General features: G+C 41.9%; 1 protein-coding gene across 3 annotated transcripts in view; it reads right to left on the bottom strand.

The window, feature by feature from the left end:
- The window catches only part of LOC100659288 (patatin-like phospholipase domain-containing protein 4), a 100790-nt gene that overhangs the window by 44776 nt on the left and 38201 nt on the right, over positions 1–17813 (bottom strand). For 2 of the 3 annotated variants that reach the window (XM_023539679.2, XM_003420631.4), the window contains one exon: positions 17289–17602. The exons of the other annotated variant lie outside the window; for it this stretch is intronic. In XM_023539679.2, the coding sequence (XP_023395447.2) occupies positions 17471–17602 (132 nt within the window). In that variant the 3' untranslated portion in view covers positions 17289–17470. Of the gene's footprint in view, positions 1–17288; positions 17603–17813 lie in introns of those variants that run through there. 3 annotated transcript variants of the gene reach the window in all.

Below are 17813 nucleotides of genomic sequence, written 5' to 3'. Positions count from 1 at the left end.
TGCCATCAAGTCAATTCCGACTCCTAGTGTCCCTACAAGACAGGGTAGAACCCCCCATAGGCTTTCCAAGGAGCAGCTGGTGGATTCGAGCTGCCAACCCTTCTGGTTAGCAGCCAAGCTCTAAATCACTGTGTCATCAGTTATTAATAGGATTAAAACCCTACAGAGATGTTCACCTCTGAGAAGGAAGTGATGTAATATGATTCAGAGTTTGAAGAATAAGATGAAAGTATCAAAAAACCAAAGGAGAAAGTAAAATTGAAAATTATATATGTGGGAGCTCTCTGTACTCTCTGCACGATTCTTCTGTAAACCTAAAACTTCTCTAAAAATAAAGTGCATTAAAAAATTACACAGTCCATCCTAAATCAAAGACAAGAGATGAGGATGCCAGCTCGGAAACGAAGAATGTATTTGAGGGTTTGGCTGTGAGATTGGGGATGAGTTTGTGGATTCTGTTGAAGATAGGTCAAGTTTGAGGGTCCCCGAGACATGCAAGTCAAAGCATCCAGTATAGAGTTGGACAGGTCAAGTTTGAGGTTCCCCGAGACACCCGAGTCAAAGCATGCAGTATGGAGTTGGATAAAGGGGTCTGGGCGCCATATGCTGGATGTCTTCATTGGAGCTACAAGCTGGGGTCCTCAGCTGCTGCGCTGCATCTGATGTCCCACTAACCCACTCAGAAGAGAGTAGGAAAGGCAGAGGGCACTCAATGACGCCATGAGGAGTCCCCCATGTTGGGAGGTTGTCCTGAAGAGAAGCAGGGAGCACAGGACACGAAGAGCGACAGCCAGGGACTTGGGGGGAAAACTATAGGAGAATGTGAAGGTTTGGGGACAGCACACCGAATGTTGCCAAGACATCAAGAGAGGTAGGAAATGAAGACTGCCCACTCTGTTTGTCTACTTGGACTTCTCTGGGGACCTCAGCAAGAACAGTCTTGGTGGAGGGGCAGGGAAGAATCTAGAGCCGAAGGGCAGAAGGGTTTATAGGGAGAGGAGATATAGAGGCAGAAGTAGGGTGACTCTTGAGAAGTGTGGCTCTGAAGGTGAGTAGAAAGAGACGGTTGTGCTTCAAGGGGGAAGTGGAGCCAGGAGGATGTTTGTTTTTTTTTTTTAATATAGGGGATACTGAAACCTTTTTTTTTTTTAATGGAAAAGATAAGGAGAGTTTGATGATGCTGGAGACGGTGGGCAGATGATGGAGAAAGCGCCCCGAAAAGATAAGGTGACGGGGTTAAGACAAAAAAAACAAAGCAAACCCAGTACCGTCGAGTCGATTCCGACTCATAGAGATCCTATAGGACAGAGTAGAACTGCCCCATAGAGTTTCCAAGGAGCACCTGGCGGATTCAAACTGCCGACCTTTTGGTTAGCAGCCATAGCACTTAACCACTACGCCACCAGGGTTTCCGGGGTTAAGACACAAACCCAGAAATTCTGGGCTCCAAGAAGGAAAGAGATATTCTCTCCATTCTAATAAGAGGGGAGGCACGGTGGAAGGGTGTGGGTGCAAGGAGAGTGGAAAAATTGATGGGTAGGTGAGGGGGTTCCCACTGCACGTGTTCTGTCTTCTCCACGTGCCCAAGGGGAGGGTTCAGGCTGATTCTGAAAAGAGACGGGGGAGGCCTGAGATTTAAGGAGAAGAGAGAAGCTATCAAAGTGTTACCACAGTGGTGTAGTGGAAGAGTGAATTTACCACCAAATATGTGCTACTGGCTCTTTTTAAATATTAAAAGTAACTTAATTGGGTGATGGACAAATTTGGAAGCGGATAGCGGCAATGGTCGTACAACATGATGAAAGTGATTAATGCCACTGAATGGTACATGAAACAAATGTGGAAATGACAAATTTTTGTTATATATACTCATCACAATTTAAAAATTCAAATAAATACATAGAAGTTGAAAACTAAGATTTTTGGTAAATGTCGGTATAATTAAAATATAACATAGAACACATTTTATAAAGTCTTAGACTTTAAGAAGTAAACTCCTAAAGTAATTCTATCATTTGAGTCAGAAAGACAAATATTATCATCGTTCATCATTAAACTAGGAAACCCTGGTGGCATAGTGGTTAAGTGCTATGGCTGCTAACCAAGAGGTCAGCAGTTCAAATCCGCCAGGTGCTCCTTGGAAACTCTATGGGGCAGTTCTACTCTGTCCTATAGGGTCGCTGTGAGTCGGAACTGACTTGACGGCAGTGGGTTAATCATTAAACTACGTTATTTCTGAACATTCTAGCACTTATTAATAGACTTTTTCCTGAAATGGTAATGTAATTTGGATACTCATTTTCTATTCATGGCAAAGGTACAGCAATTTTCTCTAATGAGTTCAGAAACTTGTTGACCAGCAGAACAGTTTCACCATACCTATTCAGTGTGTCCCCCATGCGTGTTAGTTTGTTGCATTGTGGGGGCTGCATGTTGCTGTGATGCTGGAAGCTATGCCACGGGTACTCAAATACCAGCAGGGCCACCCACGGTGCACAGGTTTCAGCTGAGCTTCAGACTAACACAAACTAGGAAGAATGACCCGGCAGTTTACTTCTGAAAAGAATTAGCCAGTGAAAACCTTACAAATAGCAGTGGAACACTGTCTGATATAGTGTTGGAAGAGAGCCCCCAAGGTTGGAAGGCACTCAAAATGAGACTGAGGAAGACCTGCCTCCTTAAAGCTGAGTCAACCAGGGAGGGGGCCAAGATGGCTGACTAGGTAGACGCTACCTCGGATCCCTCTTGCAACAAAGACTCGGAAAAACAAGTGAATCGATCACATACACAACAATCTACGAACCCTGACCAACAAACACAGATTTAAAGAGTTGACCTGAGTGACAGAGACCGAGAATGAACAACTACGGGGAAGCAGCGACTGTTTTCGGAGCCTGGAGCCAGCGTCCCAGTCAGGTAACCTTGGCGCCGGACTTTGGACTGGTCGCAGGGGAGCTGAACACAACATCCTGTGACGGTGCAAACATGGGGTGCAGCCCTACCCCCCGAACTGACCTCGGGAGGGGGCCCAGCCGGTCAGCGCAGGCGGCACGGTGACGAGGCTGGCGGGAGGAGAAGTCCCCGGGAGGCAGCGACTGGTTTTGGAGCCGCGAGTGCAGTGTCCCAGCCGGGGAACCTTGATGCTGGGCTTTGGACTGGCAGTGGAAGAACTGACCGTGGCTTCTGAGACAGCTCAAGCACGGGACACGGGCCTGACCCTCGAGGGCAATCTCTACCCAGCCAGCGCACACAGGCGACGTGCCCCTCGGGAATCTCAGATAAAACAGTCATCCCAAGCAAGATAAGTAACTTTGTCTATATTCCGGGGTGCTACTCTCTCCTGTTTTTCTGAACCCCCCTCCCCTTCCCAGGAGGCTTCATTAACATTGGAATTTCCTGAGCCAGAGGAAGAACTGCTCCGTGCAGTTTTTCTTTTCCTTTTTTTTTTGGTCTTTTCCTAACCCATTCTTCTGGCCTGAGAGAAGCAACCACAAAAAACCCAGGGACCAAAAATCCTTCCCTAATTGGACTGAAAACACAGAACCAGCTCTAGCCAAACATATGTGATCCACAGTCTCGGGCTTTCATCCCTACAGGGAACAAGGTGGCTATTATAATGCAAAGGCATTTCTGATAGGGATCTGACTGCATTTTTTTTTAGTGGATTTACTGGAAAGACAAGTTTCCCAGGTCTGATATCTCTGCGTGTTCAACAGAGCCCTCACTGACCCACAGCACAGAACTGAGGGCTGAAGCTCCCCCCAGACCACCTAGCCTCCTGCCTTAGGGGTCTAAGGAAGGTGACACCTACCAATCTGTAGAGATACTTGCATTGGGGGCCTAAGGTACAGCTGCAGAGCCCACCCACCAAGGTGCTTTAGGAATAGAGACACACCTACCTCACTGACACTTGGGGGAAGCCTGTCAGCATCCTGCCCTCCCTGGAGTGTGAACTCCAGCTGCTACTAGAATCTGGTGCGCACAACTATCACCACTACTTCTCAAGGTGGATAGGTGACAGTCTGCACCACACACTTGATGACCCAAAATCAGATTCTACTCAAGAATAGTGAATGGACTCAGGCATATATATCTGGTAACAGCCCAAACTAGCTGGTAATAGGTTATAAGTAAGTCAAGGGCTACAACAATCAAGACAGCACAATCTAGTAGCCCATCCACGTATACTGAAAGAAAACAAAACAAGAAAAGACTCAGTGAGCAAATATAGAATAAATCACTACAATATCTTAGTGATGGCTCAGAGACAGCAGTCGATATCAAACCTCATAAAGAAGCAGACCATGACTGCTTCTACAACCCCCCAAACAAAAGAATCAAAATCTTTCCCAAATGAAGACATGATCCTGGAATTATCAGATACAGAATATAAAAAACTAATCTACAGAATGCTTCAAGACATCAGGGATGACCTCAGAAATGAAATAAGGCAAACTGCAGAAAAAGCCAAGGAACACACTCATAAAACACTTGAAGAACTCAAAAAGATTATTCAAGAACATAGTGGAAAAATTAATAAGTTGCAAGAATCCATAGAGAGACAGCATTCAGAAATCCAAAAGATGAACAATAAAATTACAGAATTAGACAACACAATAGGAAGTCAGAGGAGCAGACTCGAGCAATTAGAATGCAGAGTGGGAAATCTGGAGGACCAGGACATAGCTGAAAAAAAATCAGATAAAAGAATTAAAAAAAATGAAGAAACCCTAAGAATCATGTGGGACTCTATCAAGAAGGATAACTTGTGTGTGATTGGAGTCCCAGAACAGGGAGAGAGGACAGAAAACACAGAGAAAATAGTTGAAGATCTGCGGGCAGAAAACTTCCCTGACATCATGAAAGAAGAAAGGATATCTAACCAAGATGCTCATCGACCCCATTTAAGATTGATCCAAAAAGAAAAACACCAAGACATATTATCATCAAACTTGCCAAAACCAAAGATAAAAAGAAAATTTTAAAAGCAGCCAGGGATAAAAGAAAGGTCTCCTACAAGGGAGAATCAATAAGAATAAGTTCACACTACTCCGCAGAAACCATGCAGGCAAGAAGGCAATGGAATGACATATACAAAGCCCTGAAGGAGAAAAACTGCCAGCCAAGGATCATATATCCAGCAAAACTCTCTCTGAAATATGAAGGCGAAATTAAGATATTTACAGATAAACACAAGTTTAGAGAATTTGCAAAAAACCAAACCAAAGCTACAAGAAATAATAAAGGAAATTGTTTGGTCAGAAAACCAATAATATCAGATACCAGCACAACACAAGGTCACAAAACAGAACATCCTGATATCAACTCAAATAGGGAAATCACAAACACAAATTAAGATTAATTAAAAAAAAAATGCTCAAAACAGGGATCATTGAAGTCAATATGTAAAAGATCACAATAATCAAAAAGAGGGACTAAATATAGGTGGCATAGAACTCCCATATGGAGAGGGATACAAGGCGACATAGGACAATACAAGTTAGGTTTTTACTTAGAAAAATCGGGGTAAATATTAAGGTAACCACAAAGAGGTATAACAACTCCATAACTCAAAATAAAAACCAAGAAAAATGTAACGACTCAGCAAACATAAAGTCAAATACTATGAAAATGAGGAACACACAATTTACAAAGAAAAATATCTCAGCATAAAAAAGTGGAAAAATGAAATTGTCAACAACACACATAAAAAGGCAGCAAAATGACAACACCAAACACATACTTATCTATAATTACGCTGAATGTAAATGGACTAAATGCACCAATAAAGAGACAGAGAGTCACAGACTGGATAAAGAAACACGATCCGTCTATACGCTGCCTACAAGAGACACACCTTAGACTCAGAGACACAAACAAACTAAAACTCAAAGGATGGAAAAAAATATATCAAGCAAACAATAAGCAAAAAAGACCAGGAGTAGCAATATTAATTTCTGACAAAATAGACTTAAACCTAAATCCACCACAAAGGATAAAGAAGGACACGACATAATGATAAAAGGGACAACTGACCAGGAAGATATAACCATATTAAATATTATGCACCCAATGACAGGGCTGCAAGATACATAAAAAAAATTTTAACAGAACTGAAAAGTGAGATAGACACCTCCACAATTACAGTAGAAGACTTCAACACACCACTTTCGGAGAAGGACAGGACATCCAGTAAGAAGCTCAATAGAGACACGGAAGACCTAATTACAACAATCAACCAACTTGACCTCATTGACTTATACAGAACTCTCCACCCAACTGCTGAAAAGTATACTTTTTTTTCTAGCGCACATGGAACATTCTCCAGAATAGACCACATATTAGGTCATAAAACAAACCTTTGCAGAATCCAAAACATTGAAATATTACAAAGCATCTTCTCAGACCACAAGGCCATAAAAGTGGAAATCAATAACAGAAAAATTAGGGAAAAGAAATCAAATACTTGGAAAATGAACAATACCCTCCTGAAAAAAGACTGGGTTATAGAAGACATTAAGGAGGGAATAAGGAAATTCATGGAATGCAATGAGAATGAAAATACTTCCTATCAAAACCTCTGGGACACAGCAAAAGCAGGGCTCAGAGGCCAATTTATATCGATAAATGCACACATACAAAAAGAAGAAAGAGCCAAAATCAGAGAACTGTCCCTACAACTTGAACAAATAGAAAGTGAGCAACAAAAGAATCCATCAGGCACCAGAAGAAAACAAATAATAAAAATTAGAGCTGAACTAAATGAATTAGAGAACAGAAAAACAATTGAAAGAATTAACAAAGCCAAAAGCTGGTTCTTCAAAAAAATTAACAAAATTGATAAACCATTGGCCAGACTGACTAAAGAAATACAGGAAAGGAAGCAAATAACCCAAATAAGAAACGAGATGGGCCACATCACAACAAACCCAACTGAAATTAAAAGAATCATATCAGATTATTACAAAAAATTGTACTCTAACAAATTTGCAAACCTAGAAGAAATGGATGAATTCCTGGAAAAACACTACCTACCTAAACTAACACAATCAGAAGTAGAACAACTAAATAGACCCATAACAAAAAAAGAGATTGAAACGGTAATCAAAAAACTCCCAACAAAAAAAAAGCCCTGGTCCGGATGGCTTTACTGCAGAGTTCTACCAAACTTTCAGAGAAGAGTTAACACCACTACTACTAAAGGTATTTCAAAGCACAGAAAATGACGGAATACTACCTAACTCATTTTATGAAGCCACCATTTCCCCCATACCAAAACCAGGTAAAGACATCAGAAAAAAAGAAAATTACAGACCTATATCCCTCATGAACATAGATGCAAAAATCCTCAACAAAATTCTAGCCAATAGAATTCAACAACATATCGAAAAATTAATCCACCATGACCAAGAGGGATTTATACCAGGTATGCAAGGCTGGTTTAATATTAGAAAAACCATTAATGTAATCCACCATATAAATAAAACAAGAGACAAAAACCACATGATCTTATCAATTGATGCAGAAAAGGTATTTGACAAAGTCCAACACCCATTCATGATAAAAACTCTTACGAAAATAGGAATTGAAGGAAAATTCCTCAACATAATAAAGGGCATCTATACAAAGCCAACAGCCAACATCACTCTAAATGGAGAGAACCTGAAAGCATTTCCCTTGAGAGCGGGAACCAGGCAAGGATACCCTTTATCACCGCTCTTATTCAGCATTGTGCTAGAGGTCCTGGCCAGAGCAATTAGGCTAGACAAAGAAATAAAGGGCATCCAGATTGGCAAGGAGGAAGTAAAATTATCTCTACTTGCAGATGACATGATCTTATACACAGAAAATCCTAAGGAATCCTCTAGAAAACTACTGAAACTAATAGAAGAGTTTGGCAGAGTCTCAGGTTATAAGATAAACACACAAAAATCACCTGGATTCCTCTACATCAACAAAAAGAACATTGAAGAGGAAATAACCAAATCAATACCATTCACAGTAGCCACCAAGAAGATAAAATACTTAGGAATAAATCTTACCAAAGATGTAAAAGACCTATACAAAGAAAACTACTACTACAAGATACTAAAAAGGACCTACTTAAGTGGAAAAACATACCTTGCTCATGGATAGGAAGACTTTAACATAGTAAAAATGTCTATTCTACCAAAAGCCATCTATACATACAATGCACTTCCGATGCAAATTCCAATGTCATTTTTTAATGTGATGGAGAAACAAATCACCAACTTCATATGGAAGGGAAAGAAGCCCCGGATAAGTAAAGCATTACTGAAAAAGAAGAACAAAGCGGGAGGCCTCACTCTACCTCATTTCAGAACCTATTATACAGCCACAGTAGTCAAAACAGCCTGGTACTGGTCCAACAACAGACACATAGACCAATGGAACAGAATTGAGAACCCAGATATAAATCCATCCACATATGAGCAGCTGATATTTGACAAAGGACCAGTGTCAGTTAATTGGGGAAAAGATAGTCTTTTTAACAAATGGTGCTGGCATAACTGGATATCCATTTGCAAAAAAATGAAACAGGACCCATACCTCATACCACGCACAAAAACTAACTCCAAGTGGATCAAAGACCTAAACATAAAGACTAAAACGATAAAGATCATGAAAGAAAAAATAGGGACAACCTTAGGAGCCCTAATACAAGGCATAAACAGAATACAAAACATTACCAAAAATGACGAAGAGAAACCAGATAACTGGGAGCTCCTAAAAATCAAACACCTATGCTCATCTAAAAGAGTAAAAAGACTACCTACAGACTGGGAAAGAATTTTCAGCTATGACATCTCCGACCAGCGCCTGATCTCTAAAATCTATATGATTCTATCAAAACTCAACCACAAAAAGACAAACAACCCAATCAAGAAGTGGGCAAAGGATATGAACACGCACTTCACTAAGGAAGATATTCAGGCAGCTAAAAGATACATGAGAAAATGCTCTCGATCATTAGCCATTAGAGAAATGCAAATTAAAACTACGATAAGATTCCATCTCACTCCAACAAGGCTGGCATTAATCCAAAAAACACAAAATAATAAATGTTGGAGAGGCTGCGGAGAGATTGGAACTCTTATACACTGCTGGTGGGAATGTCAAATGGTACAACCACTTTGGAAATCTATCTGGCGTTATCTTAAACAGTTAGAAATAGAACTACCATACAACCCAGAAATCCCACTTCTCAGAATATACGCTAGAGACAGAAGAGCCCTCACACAAACAGATATATGCACACCCATGTTTATTGCAGCTCTGTTTACAATAGCAAAAAGCTGGAAGCAACCAAGGTGTCCATCAACGGATGAATGGATAAATAAATTGTGGTATATTCACACAACGGAATACTACGCATCGATAAAGAACAGTGACGAATCTGTGAAACATTTCATAACATGGAGGAACCTGGAAGGCATTATGCTGAGCGAAATTAGTCAGAGGCAAAGGACAAGTACTGTATAAGACCACTATTATAAGATCTTGAGAAATAATATAAACTGAGAAGAACAGATACTTTTGTGGTTATGAGGGGGGGAGGAGGGAGGGTGAGAGAGGGTTTTTACTGATTATTTAGTAGCTAAGAACTGCTTTAGGTGAAGGGAAGGACAATACTCAATACATGGAAGGTCAGCTCAACTGGACTGGACCAAAAGCAAAGAAGTTTCCGGGATAAACGGAATGCTTCAAAGGTCAGAGGAGCAAGGGCGGGGGTTTGGGGACCAGGGTTTAGGGGACTTCTAAGTCAATTGGCAAAATAATTCTATTATGAAAACATTCTGCATCCCACTTTGAAATGTGGCATCTGGGGTCTTAAATGCTAACAAGCGGCCATCTAAGACGCATCAATTGGTCTCAACCCACCTGGATCAAAGGAGAATGAAGAACACCAAGGTCACACGATAACTAAGAGCTCCAGAGACAGAAAGGGCCACATGAACCAGAGACCTACATCATCCTGAGACCAGAAGAACTAGTTGGTGCCTGGCCACAATCGATGACTGCCCTGACAGGGAGCACAACAGACAACCCCTGAGGGAGCAGGAGATCAGTGGGATACGGACCCCAAATTCTCACAAAAAGACCATACTTAATGGTCTGACTGAGACTAGAGGAATCCTGGCAGCCATGGTCCCCAAACCTTCTGTTGGCACAGGACAGGAACCATTCCCGAAGACAACGCATCAGACATGAAAGGGACTGGACAGTGGGTAGGAGAGAGATGCTGATGAAGAGTGAGCTAGCTAATTATATCAGGTGGACACTTGAGACTGTGTTGGCATCTCCTGTCTGGAGGGGGGATGGGAGGATAGAGAGAGTTGGAAGCTGGCAAAATTGTCATGAAAGGAGAGACTGGAAGGGCTGACTCATTAGGGGGAGAGCAAGTGGGAGTACGGAGTAAGGTGTACATAAACTTACATGCGACAGTTTGACTTGATTTGTAAACTTTCACCTGAAGCTGAATAAAAGTTAATAAAAAAAAAAATGTGGAACCTGCCCTCAGCTAGAGGTCTGCACAAATCAAGTTATGGCCAGGCTTGGCCCCCGGGTGCAGTATGCTGACCTTGTTCTGAGCACTGGGCCCAGGGCACTGGTTCTCAGCTGAAGCCAAGCCTGCTGTGACACCCCATTGTATGGACGGTCCTTGATCTGTTGGTCCATTCATCTATTGATGGGAACTTGGGTTTTTTCCACCTTAAAACCAGTTGCCGTTGAATTGACCCTGATGCGTGGCGCCCTCATGTGTGTCAGAGTAAAACTGTGCTCCACGGTGTTCTTAATGGCTGAGTTTTCAGAAGTAGATTGCAAGGTCTTTCTTTCAAGACTCCTCTGGACTCGAACCTCTGACCTTTCAGTTACCAGCTGAACATGCTCACTGACTGCACCATCCGGGGACTCTTTCCTCCTTAAAGGAGTGAATTTTACTGATGTAAATTATACCTCAATAAACATGACTGAAAACAAAAAAACAAACACAAAAAAGTTGAGTCAACCGTAATGACATGGATGGAGTCAAGGTTTCAGGACCTTCATTTGCTAATGTGGCACGACTCAAAATGAAAAGAAAGAGTTGCAAACATCCATTAATAATGACAACGTGAAATGTACGAGGTATGAATCTAGGGAAGCTGGAAATTGTCAAAAATGAAATGAATGCATAAACGTCTATATCCTAGGCATCAGTGGGCTGAAATGGACTGGTATTGGCCATTTTTATTTGGACAATCATATAATCTACTATGCCAGGAATGACAACGTGAAGAGGAATGGTGTTGCATCACCATCAGAAAGAATAGTTAAAGCTCTACCCTGAAGTACATCGCTGCCAGTGACAGGACAATATCCATACGCTACAAGGAAGACCAGTCAACAAGACTACTAAGGCCAAAGATGAAGAAACTGAAGATTTTTTATCAACTTCTGCAGTCTGAAATTGATCAAACATGCAATCAGGATGCATTGATAATTACTGGTGATTGGAATTCCAAAGTTGGGAGCAAAGAAGAAGGACCGGTAGTTGGAAAATACAACCTTGGTGATAGAAATGATGCTGGAGATCCCATGATAGAATTTTGCAAGACCAACGACTTCTTCATTGCAAATAAATGGTGATTATACAGATTGTCCTCACCAGACAGAATATACAGGAGTCGAATTGACTACATCTGTGGAAAGAGATGACAGAAAAGCTCAATATCATCAGTGAGAACAAGGCCAGGGGTCGACTGAGGAACAGACCATCAAATGCTCATATGCAAGTTCAAGTTGAAACTGAAGAAAACTAGAACAAGTCCATGAAGGCCAAAGTACAGCCTTTAGCATATCCCACCTGAATTTACAAACGATCTAAAGAAAAGATTTGACGCACTGAACACTAATGACTGAAGACCAGGGGAGCTGTGGAATGACGTCAAGGAGATCATATCTGAAAAAAACAAGAGGTCATTAGAAAGACAGGAAAGAAAGAAAAGATCAAAATGGATGGCAGAAGAGACTCTGAAACTTGTTCTTGAACATCAAGTAGCTAAAGTGAAAGGAAGAAATGATGAAGTAAAAGAGCTGAACAGAAGATTTCAAAGGTCGGCTCAAGAAGACAAAACAAAGTATCATAATGACATGTGCAAAGACCTGGAGATAGAAAACCAAAAGGGAAAAACACACTCAGCATTTCTCAAGCTGAAAGAACTGAAGAAAAAATTCAAGCCTCAAGTTGCAACACTGAAGGATTCTACGGGGAGAATATTAAACGACGCAGGGAGCATCAAAAAAAGATGGAAGGAAGATACAGTCACTGTACCAAAAAGGTACATTCAACCATTTTAGGAGCAACATACGATCAGGAACCAATGGTACTGAAGGAAGAAGTCCAAGCTGCTCTGAAGGCATTGACAAAACACAAGGCACCCAGAATTGACGGAATATCAATTGAGATGTTTCAACAAACAGATGTAGCACTGGAAGTACTCACTCATCTATGCCAAGAAATTTGGTAGACAGCTACCCAGCAGACTGGCTGGAAGAGATCCATATCCTTGGCTACTCCCAAGAAACGTGATCCAACCAAATGTGGAAATTATCAAACGATATCATTAATATCACACGGAAATAAAATTTTGCTGAAGATCATTCAAAAATGGCTGCGACACTATATCGACAGGTAACTTCCAGAAATTCAAGCGGGTTTCAGAAGAGGACATGGAACCAGGGATATCATTGCTGCTGTCAGATGGATCCTGGCTGAAAGCAGAGAACACCAGAAAGATATTTACCTGTGTTTTATTGACTATGCAAAGGCATTCAACTGTGTGGATCATAAGAAATTATGGATAACACTGCAAAGAATGGGAATTCCAGAATACTGAATCGTGCTCATGAGGAACCTTTACACAGATCAAGAGGCAGTCGTTTTAACAGAACAAGGGGATGCTGCCTGGTTTAAAATCAGGAAAGGTGAGTGTGAGAGTTGTATCCTTTCACCATACTTACAAATTGTATGCTGAGCAAATAATCTGAGAAGCCGGACTATATGACGAACGGGGCATCAGGATTGGAGGAAGACTCATTAACAGTCTGCTATATGCAGATGACATAACTTTGCTTGCTGAAAGTGAAGAGGACTTGAACCACTTACTAATGAAGATCAAAGACCACAGCCTTCAGTGTGGATTACACCTCAACATAAAGAAAACAAAAATCCTCAAACTGGACCAATAAGCAACATCATGATAATTGGAGAAAAGACTGAGGTTGTCAAGGATTTCATTTTACTTGGATCCACAATCAACGCCCATGGAAGCAGCAGTCACGAAATCAAATGATGCATTGCATTGGGCAAATCTGCTATAAAACACTTCTTCAAAGCATTAAAAAAGCAAACGTGTCACTTTGAGGACTAAAGGGCGCCAGACCCAAGCTATAGTGTAGACAAAGGAACCCTGGTGGCACATTGCTTAAGTGCTCAGCTGTTAACTGAAAGGTCAGTGGTTGAAACCCACCAGCCTCTCTGAAGGAGAAAGATGTGGCAGCCTGCTTACATCAACATTTACAGCCTTGAAAGCCCTAGGGGCAATTTTACTTTGTCCTATACGGTCACTATCAGTTGGAATCGACTTGACAGCAGCAGGTTTGTTTTGGGTTGGTTTATACTGGTGACGTGTTGTTAGCTGCCTCCGAGTCAGCTGCAACTCATGGTGACCTTAGGTACCACAGAACAAAATGCTGCCCGGGCGTACAGCTTATGCAAGACAAAACCGCTGAACCTGGTTTCTCAATTGTGAAGGTAACAGGCCGGATCCAAGAAATTTCTACGATTAACATTTATAAATATAAAAAGGAAGGCAATTTCATGTGTTTCAATTACCAGGACAAAACTGAGACAGAATAACTGAAGTCTGTGCATCTCTGAGCCCGTGTCTACTTCAAATCCCAACTCGAGGCCAGAGCTGTCTGGCCATGTCTTTGCAGGCCTCTGCTGTGCCCAGACCTGCACCCAACATTGCCAAATCGGAATGTAGCAAAGGTTTTTTTTATTTTAAATAACGCTTGTTCCTCTTGAGCGTTATTTAACTTCAAAACCAAATGTATTTTCTCTAATTGTCAATGGAAGCAGTAGGTTACCATAGTTACAAAGTAAAGGGTGTTATTGAAAAGAAGAAAAGCAAGACTAATGAAATTTTAAATGACAGATTCCAAGATGTTAGAAAATTGCCCCAACAGGGAACTGGGAACTTATCTAGTCACCAATCACAGTAATTACCCTGCAAACATATCAGTATCTGGGTCAGGAAGTCTCTTCGGACTTGCCATGTACCAGCTCCACAATGTTCCGAAGCTCTGGGCGCCATCATAAGGCAGGTCCTGTTTTTAACGCCCGTCCTTGGCTCAGGAGGAGGCATAAGGACCCACTCAAACAAAGGCAAACAGTCACGCGCGGTGACCTGTCTCGTGGGAGAAGCTGGTAGAGTACCCCTAGACAGGCTCCACGCTCACAAGTTACGTGTCCCATCATGTTGCCACATTTCCTCCTGCTGTGGCTGTTAGCTGCCGTGGAGTCAGCCCCCCGCTCATGGGGAACCCACGTTACAGAGTAGAACTGCTCCATAGGGTTTTCTCGGCCGTCATGTCAACGGAGGATTCCAGAGGTGTTGCAAACGCTGAAGCATCGGCTGCTAGACAAAAGTTTGGAGGTTTAAGTCCACCCAGAGACTCTTTGGAAGAAAGGGCTGGTGATCTACTTCTGAGAAAGCAGCCAATAAAAACCCTACAGAGCACAGTTCTCCTCGGACACACACGGGGTCACCGTGAGTCAGAATCTACGCTACAGCAACTAACGACAACAGAAGCTGCTCTCCAGGCCTTTCTTCCGTAGAGCCCCTGGGTGGGTTCGAAACGCCCATTTTTAGGTTAGCGGCTGAGGGCAAACCACTTGGGCTACTCAGCGGCTGTACACTGAGCTGGCTGTCCGAGAGCTGATCATATTTTTTAAGGAGGGACCATCCACTAACCTGGTCAAAGATCATGCTCTGTGAACGTATGTCACGGACTCAAAATATGTCAAAGACACAGAATATACTAAGATCTGTCTTCACTGGAGGCATTAATCAAGACTTTGTGAAAATATCATACAAGTAGTATATTCACATAAAATGGGCATGCAAAGTGAGAAGGTGAAAAAAACCTTAGACAAAACTGAAATTTTACATACCACTGAACTGACAATCCATCCATTCCATGTCACTTATTACAACATATTCAAATTTAACTACATCATTCCTAGAAAAAATTATATAAATATAATAAAATTATATAAATAAATAAATAAATAAATATATACATGCACGAGCCCCGGAGGCACGGTGGTTAAGAGCTACAGCTGCTAACCAAAAATTCAAACCCACCAGCAGCTCCTTGGAAACCCTATGAGGCGGTTCTACTCTGTCCTATAGGGTTGCTATGAGTCGGGGTTGACTCACCTGCAATGGGTGTGGTTTGCTTTTGGTTTATACACTAAAGAAATACAGTAAAATATCATCAATAATAGTAATTATATACGTGAAGAGGCATCACTGCTCTACAGGACAGGGCAGAAGAGAAGTATAAGTTGTTGTCTGTGTGCTGAAAAGTGTATTTCAGAATTTAAGAACCACAAAATTGATTTAAAGAATGGTTTCAAAGGGTAAAAGGAGAAAGGTGCAACAATTAGAGACATTCAATTAAAGTGGTTTGTTTGCAACTGCCTCTTAGTAACTAAGAGTTCATGCTTGGTAGACCCCCATAAAAACGGATTTAAGACGGTGTAAGTGAATTAGGGCAAACCCAGATAGCAGTCCTCAAACCAATAGGAGAACAACTGGAAAAACCAAAGCCCAGGGATCGGCATGACACATCTTAAAACTAATAGATAAGCGACGGTTCTGGGTTTCATTCCTATTCACTAGGCTAGTTGATTCTCCATGCTTAGTGGAGCTTTATCTACTTAAGTTCCTAGAGTAGATATACCCAGTATACAGACCAATGGCTAAATACTCAGTGAGGTATGAATAAGAGAGAGAGAGAAAAGAACAGGGGAGGGAGAGAGAGAGAAAATATGAAGAACCAAGGCCTGGGTTTACAACAGGGAAACATGGAACACCCTGATAATCTCGGCTGGGAGGGAGTCTCACTGAAGAGTAGAGAAAACACTCCTAGTTTTCCCAAACCCCCTGGGCTTCTAACAGTTTTATCTGCGCTCCTTCCCTCATCACCAGGAGCAATTGCACGTGGTTATGAAAAGAAAAGAAGCCCCCAGGTGGCTCAAATGGTTGAGTACTGAACTATTAACCTAGAGGTTAGAGGTTCAAACCCACCTAGGGGGCCTCAGAAGCAAAGCCTGGAGATCTGCTTCTGAAAGGTCACAGCCTTTAGAGCCCTGTGGAGCGGTTCTACTCTGCGCACATGGAATCACCATGAGTTGGAGTCTCGACTGTACCGGACACCACCACCACCACCATGAAAAGAGGGCAAAGTCTCTGATGAGGCTGTCTACTTCTCAATTCTCTTCTCTGCCACCATTAGTGCCCTGGACAGCGGGGTCTCTCCTCGGCCCAGTTCAGCCCAAGAGCGCTGGTCCTTCCGTTCCGCCCTACCAGAAACAAGTAACTCAAGGAAGTACCATGTTTTATGTCAAAAGAGTGCGGCCAAAGTCCCCAGGAGGATCCTCAAGGTATCACACCCCTTCCACCATTCCTTGGCTTTCCCAAAGAGCCTGCACTCCTAAATTTAAACAGCTTTCAGAAGGACATCATCGTTCTCTGAAAACGACACCTGAACGGCCTACATGTCCATCAGCAGAGGAATGGATAAACAAAACACACACTATCAATCACACAATGGAACACTACTCGGTCATAGAGAGAAATGAAGTCCCCATACACACTATGGTATGGAGAAGCCTTGAAGACGCTATGCTGAACAAAATACATCCGTTGCAACAGGACAAATACTGTATGATCTCACTTGTATGAAATAAACAAATACATAGAAACCAAAGATTATTAGTGGTTAGCAGAGGTGGGAAAGAGGGGGCAGTTTTTGCTCAGGGGCAATGAGTTTGTGTTAATGGTGGGGAAATGATTTGGGAAAGGATAGAGAGAATGGGTGCACAACCTCAAGAGTGTAATCAATGTCACTGAAAAGTACCTGTGGAAGTTGTGGAGAAGACGTAAGCCTTCTTATGCGTATTTTCACTACACACACACACAAAACCCAAACGACTGCTGAATCTAGCCTTGTTCACAATGTTATCAAATTCTAATAAATCGTCTTTTAGTTCCTTACTTATTAATTGACAAACTCCTGATACATTAAAAATAAAAACTAACAGAACATTTAATTGGAAACCTCTGTCAAAAACTGTCAGACATCTGCTCTGTGGTATAAACTTCCAAGCCTTCTATTCAAACCAGTCTTCTTTCCGTAAAAACTTAATGGTGTCATCAAAGCCACATTGGTACAGTGATTGCATTTTCTTCTTGTTTGGTGGGAAAAGGGCTTGACTGAGTCTCACCAAGTTGGTCACAGACAACTAGAACCGAAAGACAGAAAGTCAAGCTACAGGGTGTAACAGAACAGGCAAGTACATGCTGGTTTGCATACTCTACACTTTCTTACCACAGATCAAATTGCTAATTCAGAAACCAGTAGAAAAAAGTAACCATATAAAGTTGACTTCACCTATAGACTAGGTAAGGGTTTCTCAGCCTCAGCACTGTGCACGTTTCAGGTCCAATAATTTT

This window comes from Loxodonta africana, chromosome Y (genome assembly GCF_030014295.1).
Source record: "Loxodonta africana isolate mLoxAfr1 chromosome Y, mLoxAfr1.hap2, whole genome shotgun sequence".
Taxonomy (NCBI): Eukaryota; Metazoa; Chordata; class Mammalia; order Proboscidea; family Elephantidae; genus Loxodonta; species Loxodonta africana.
The sequence above is the reverse complement of the archived record's forward strand: the minus strand, read 5'-3'. Positions and strand labels throughout refer to the sequence as shown.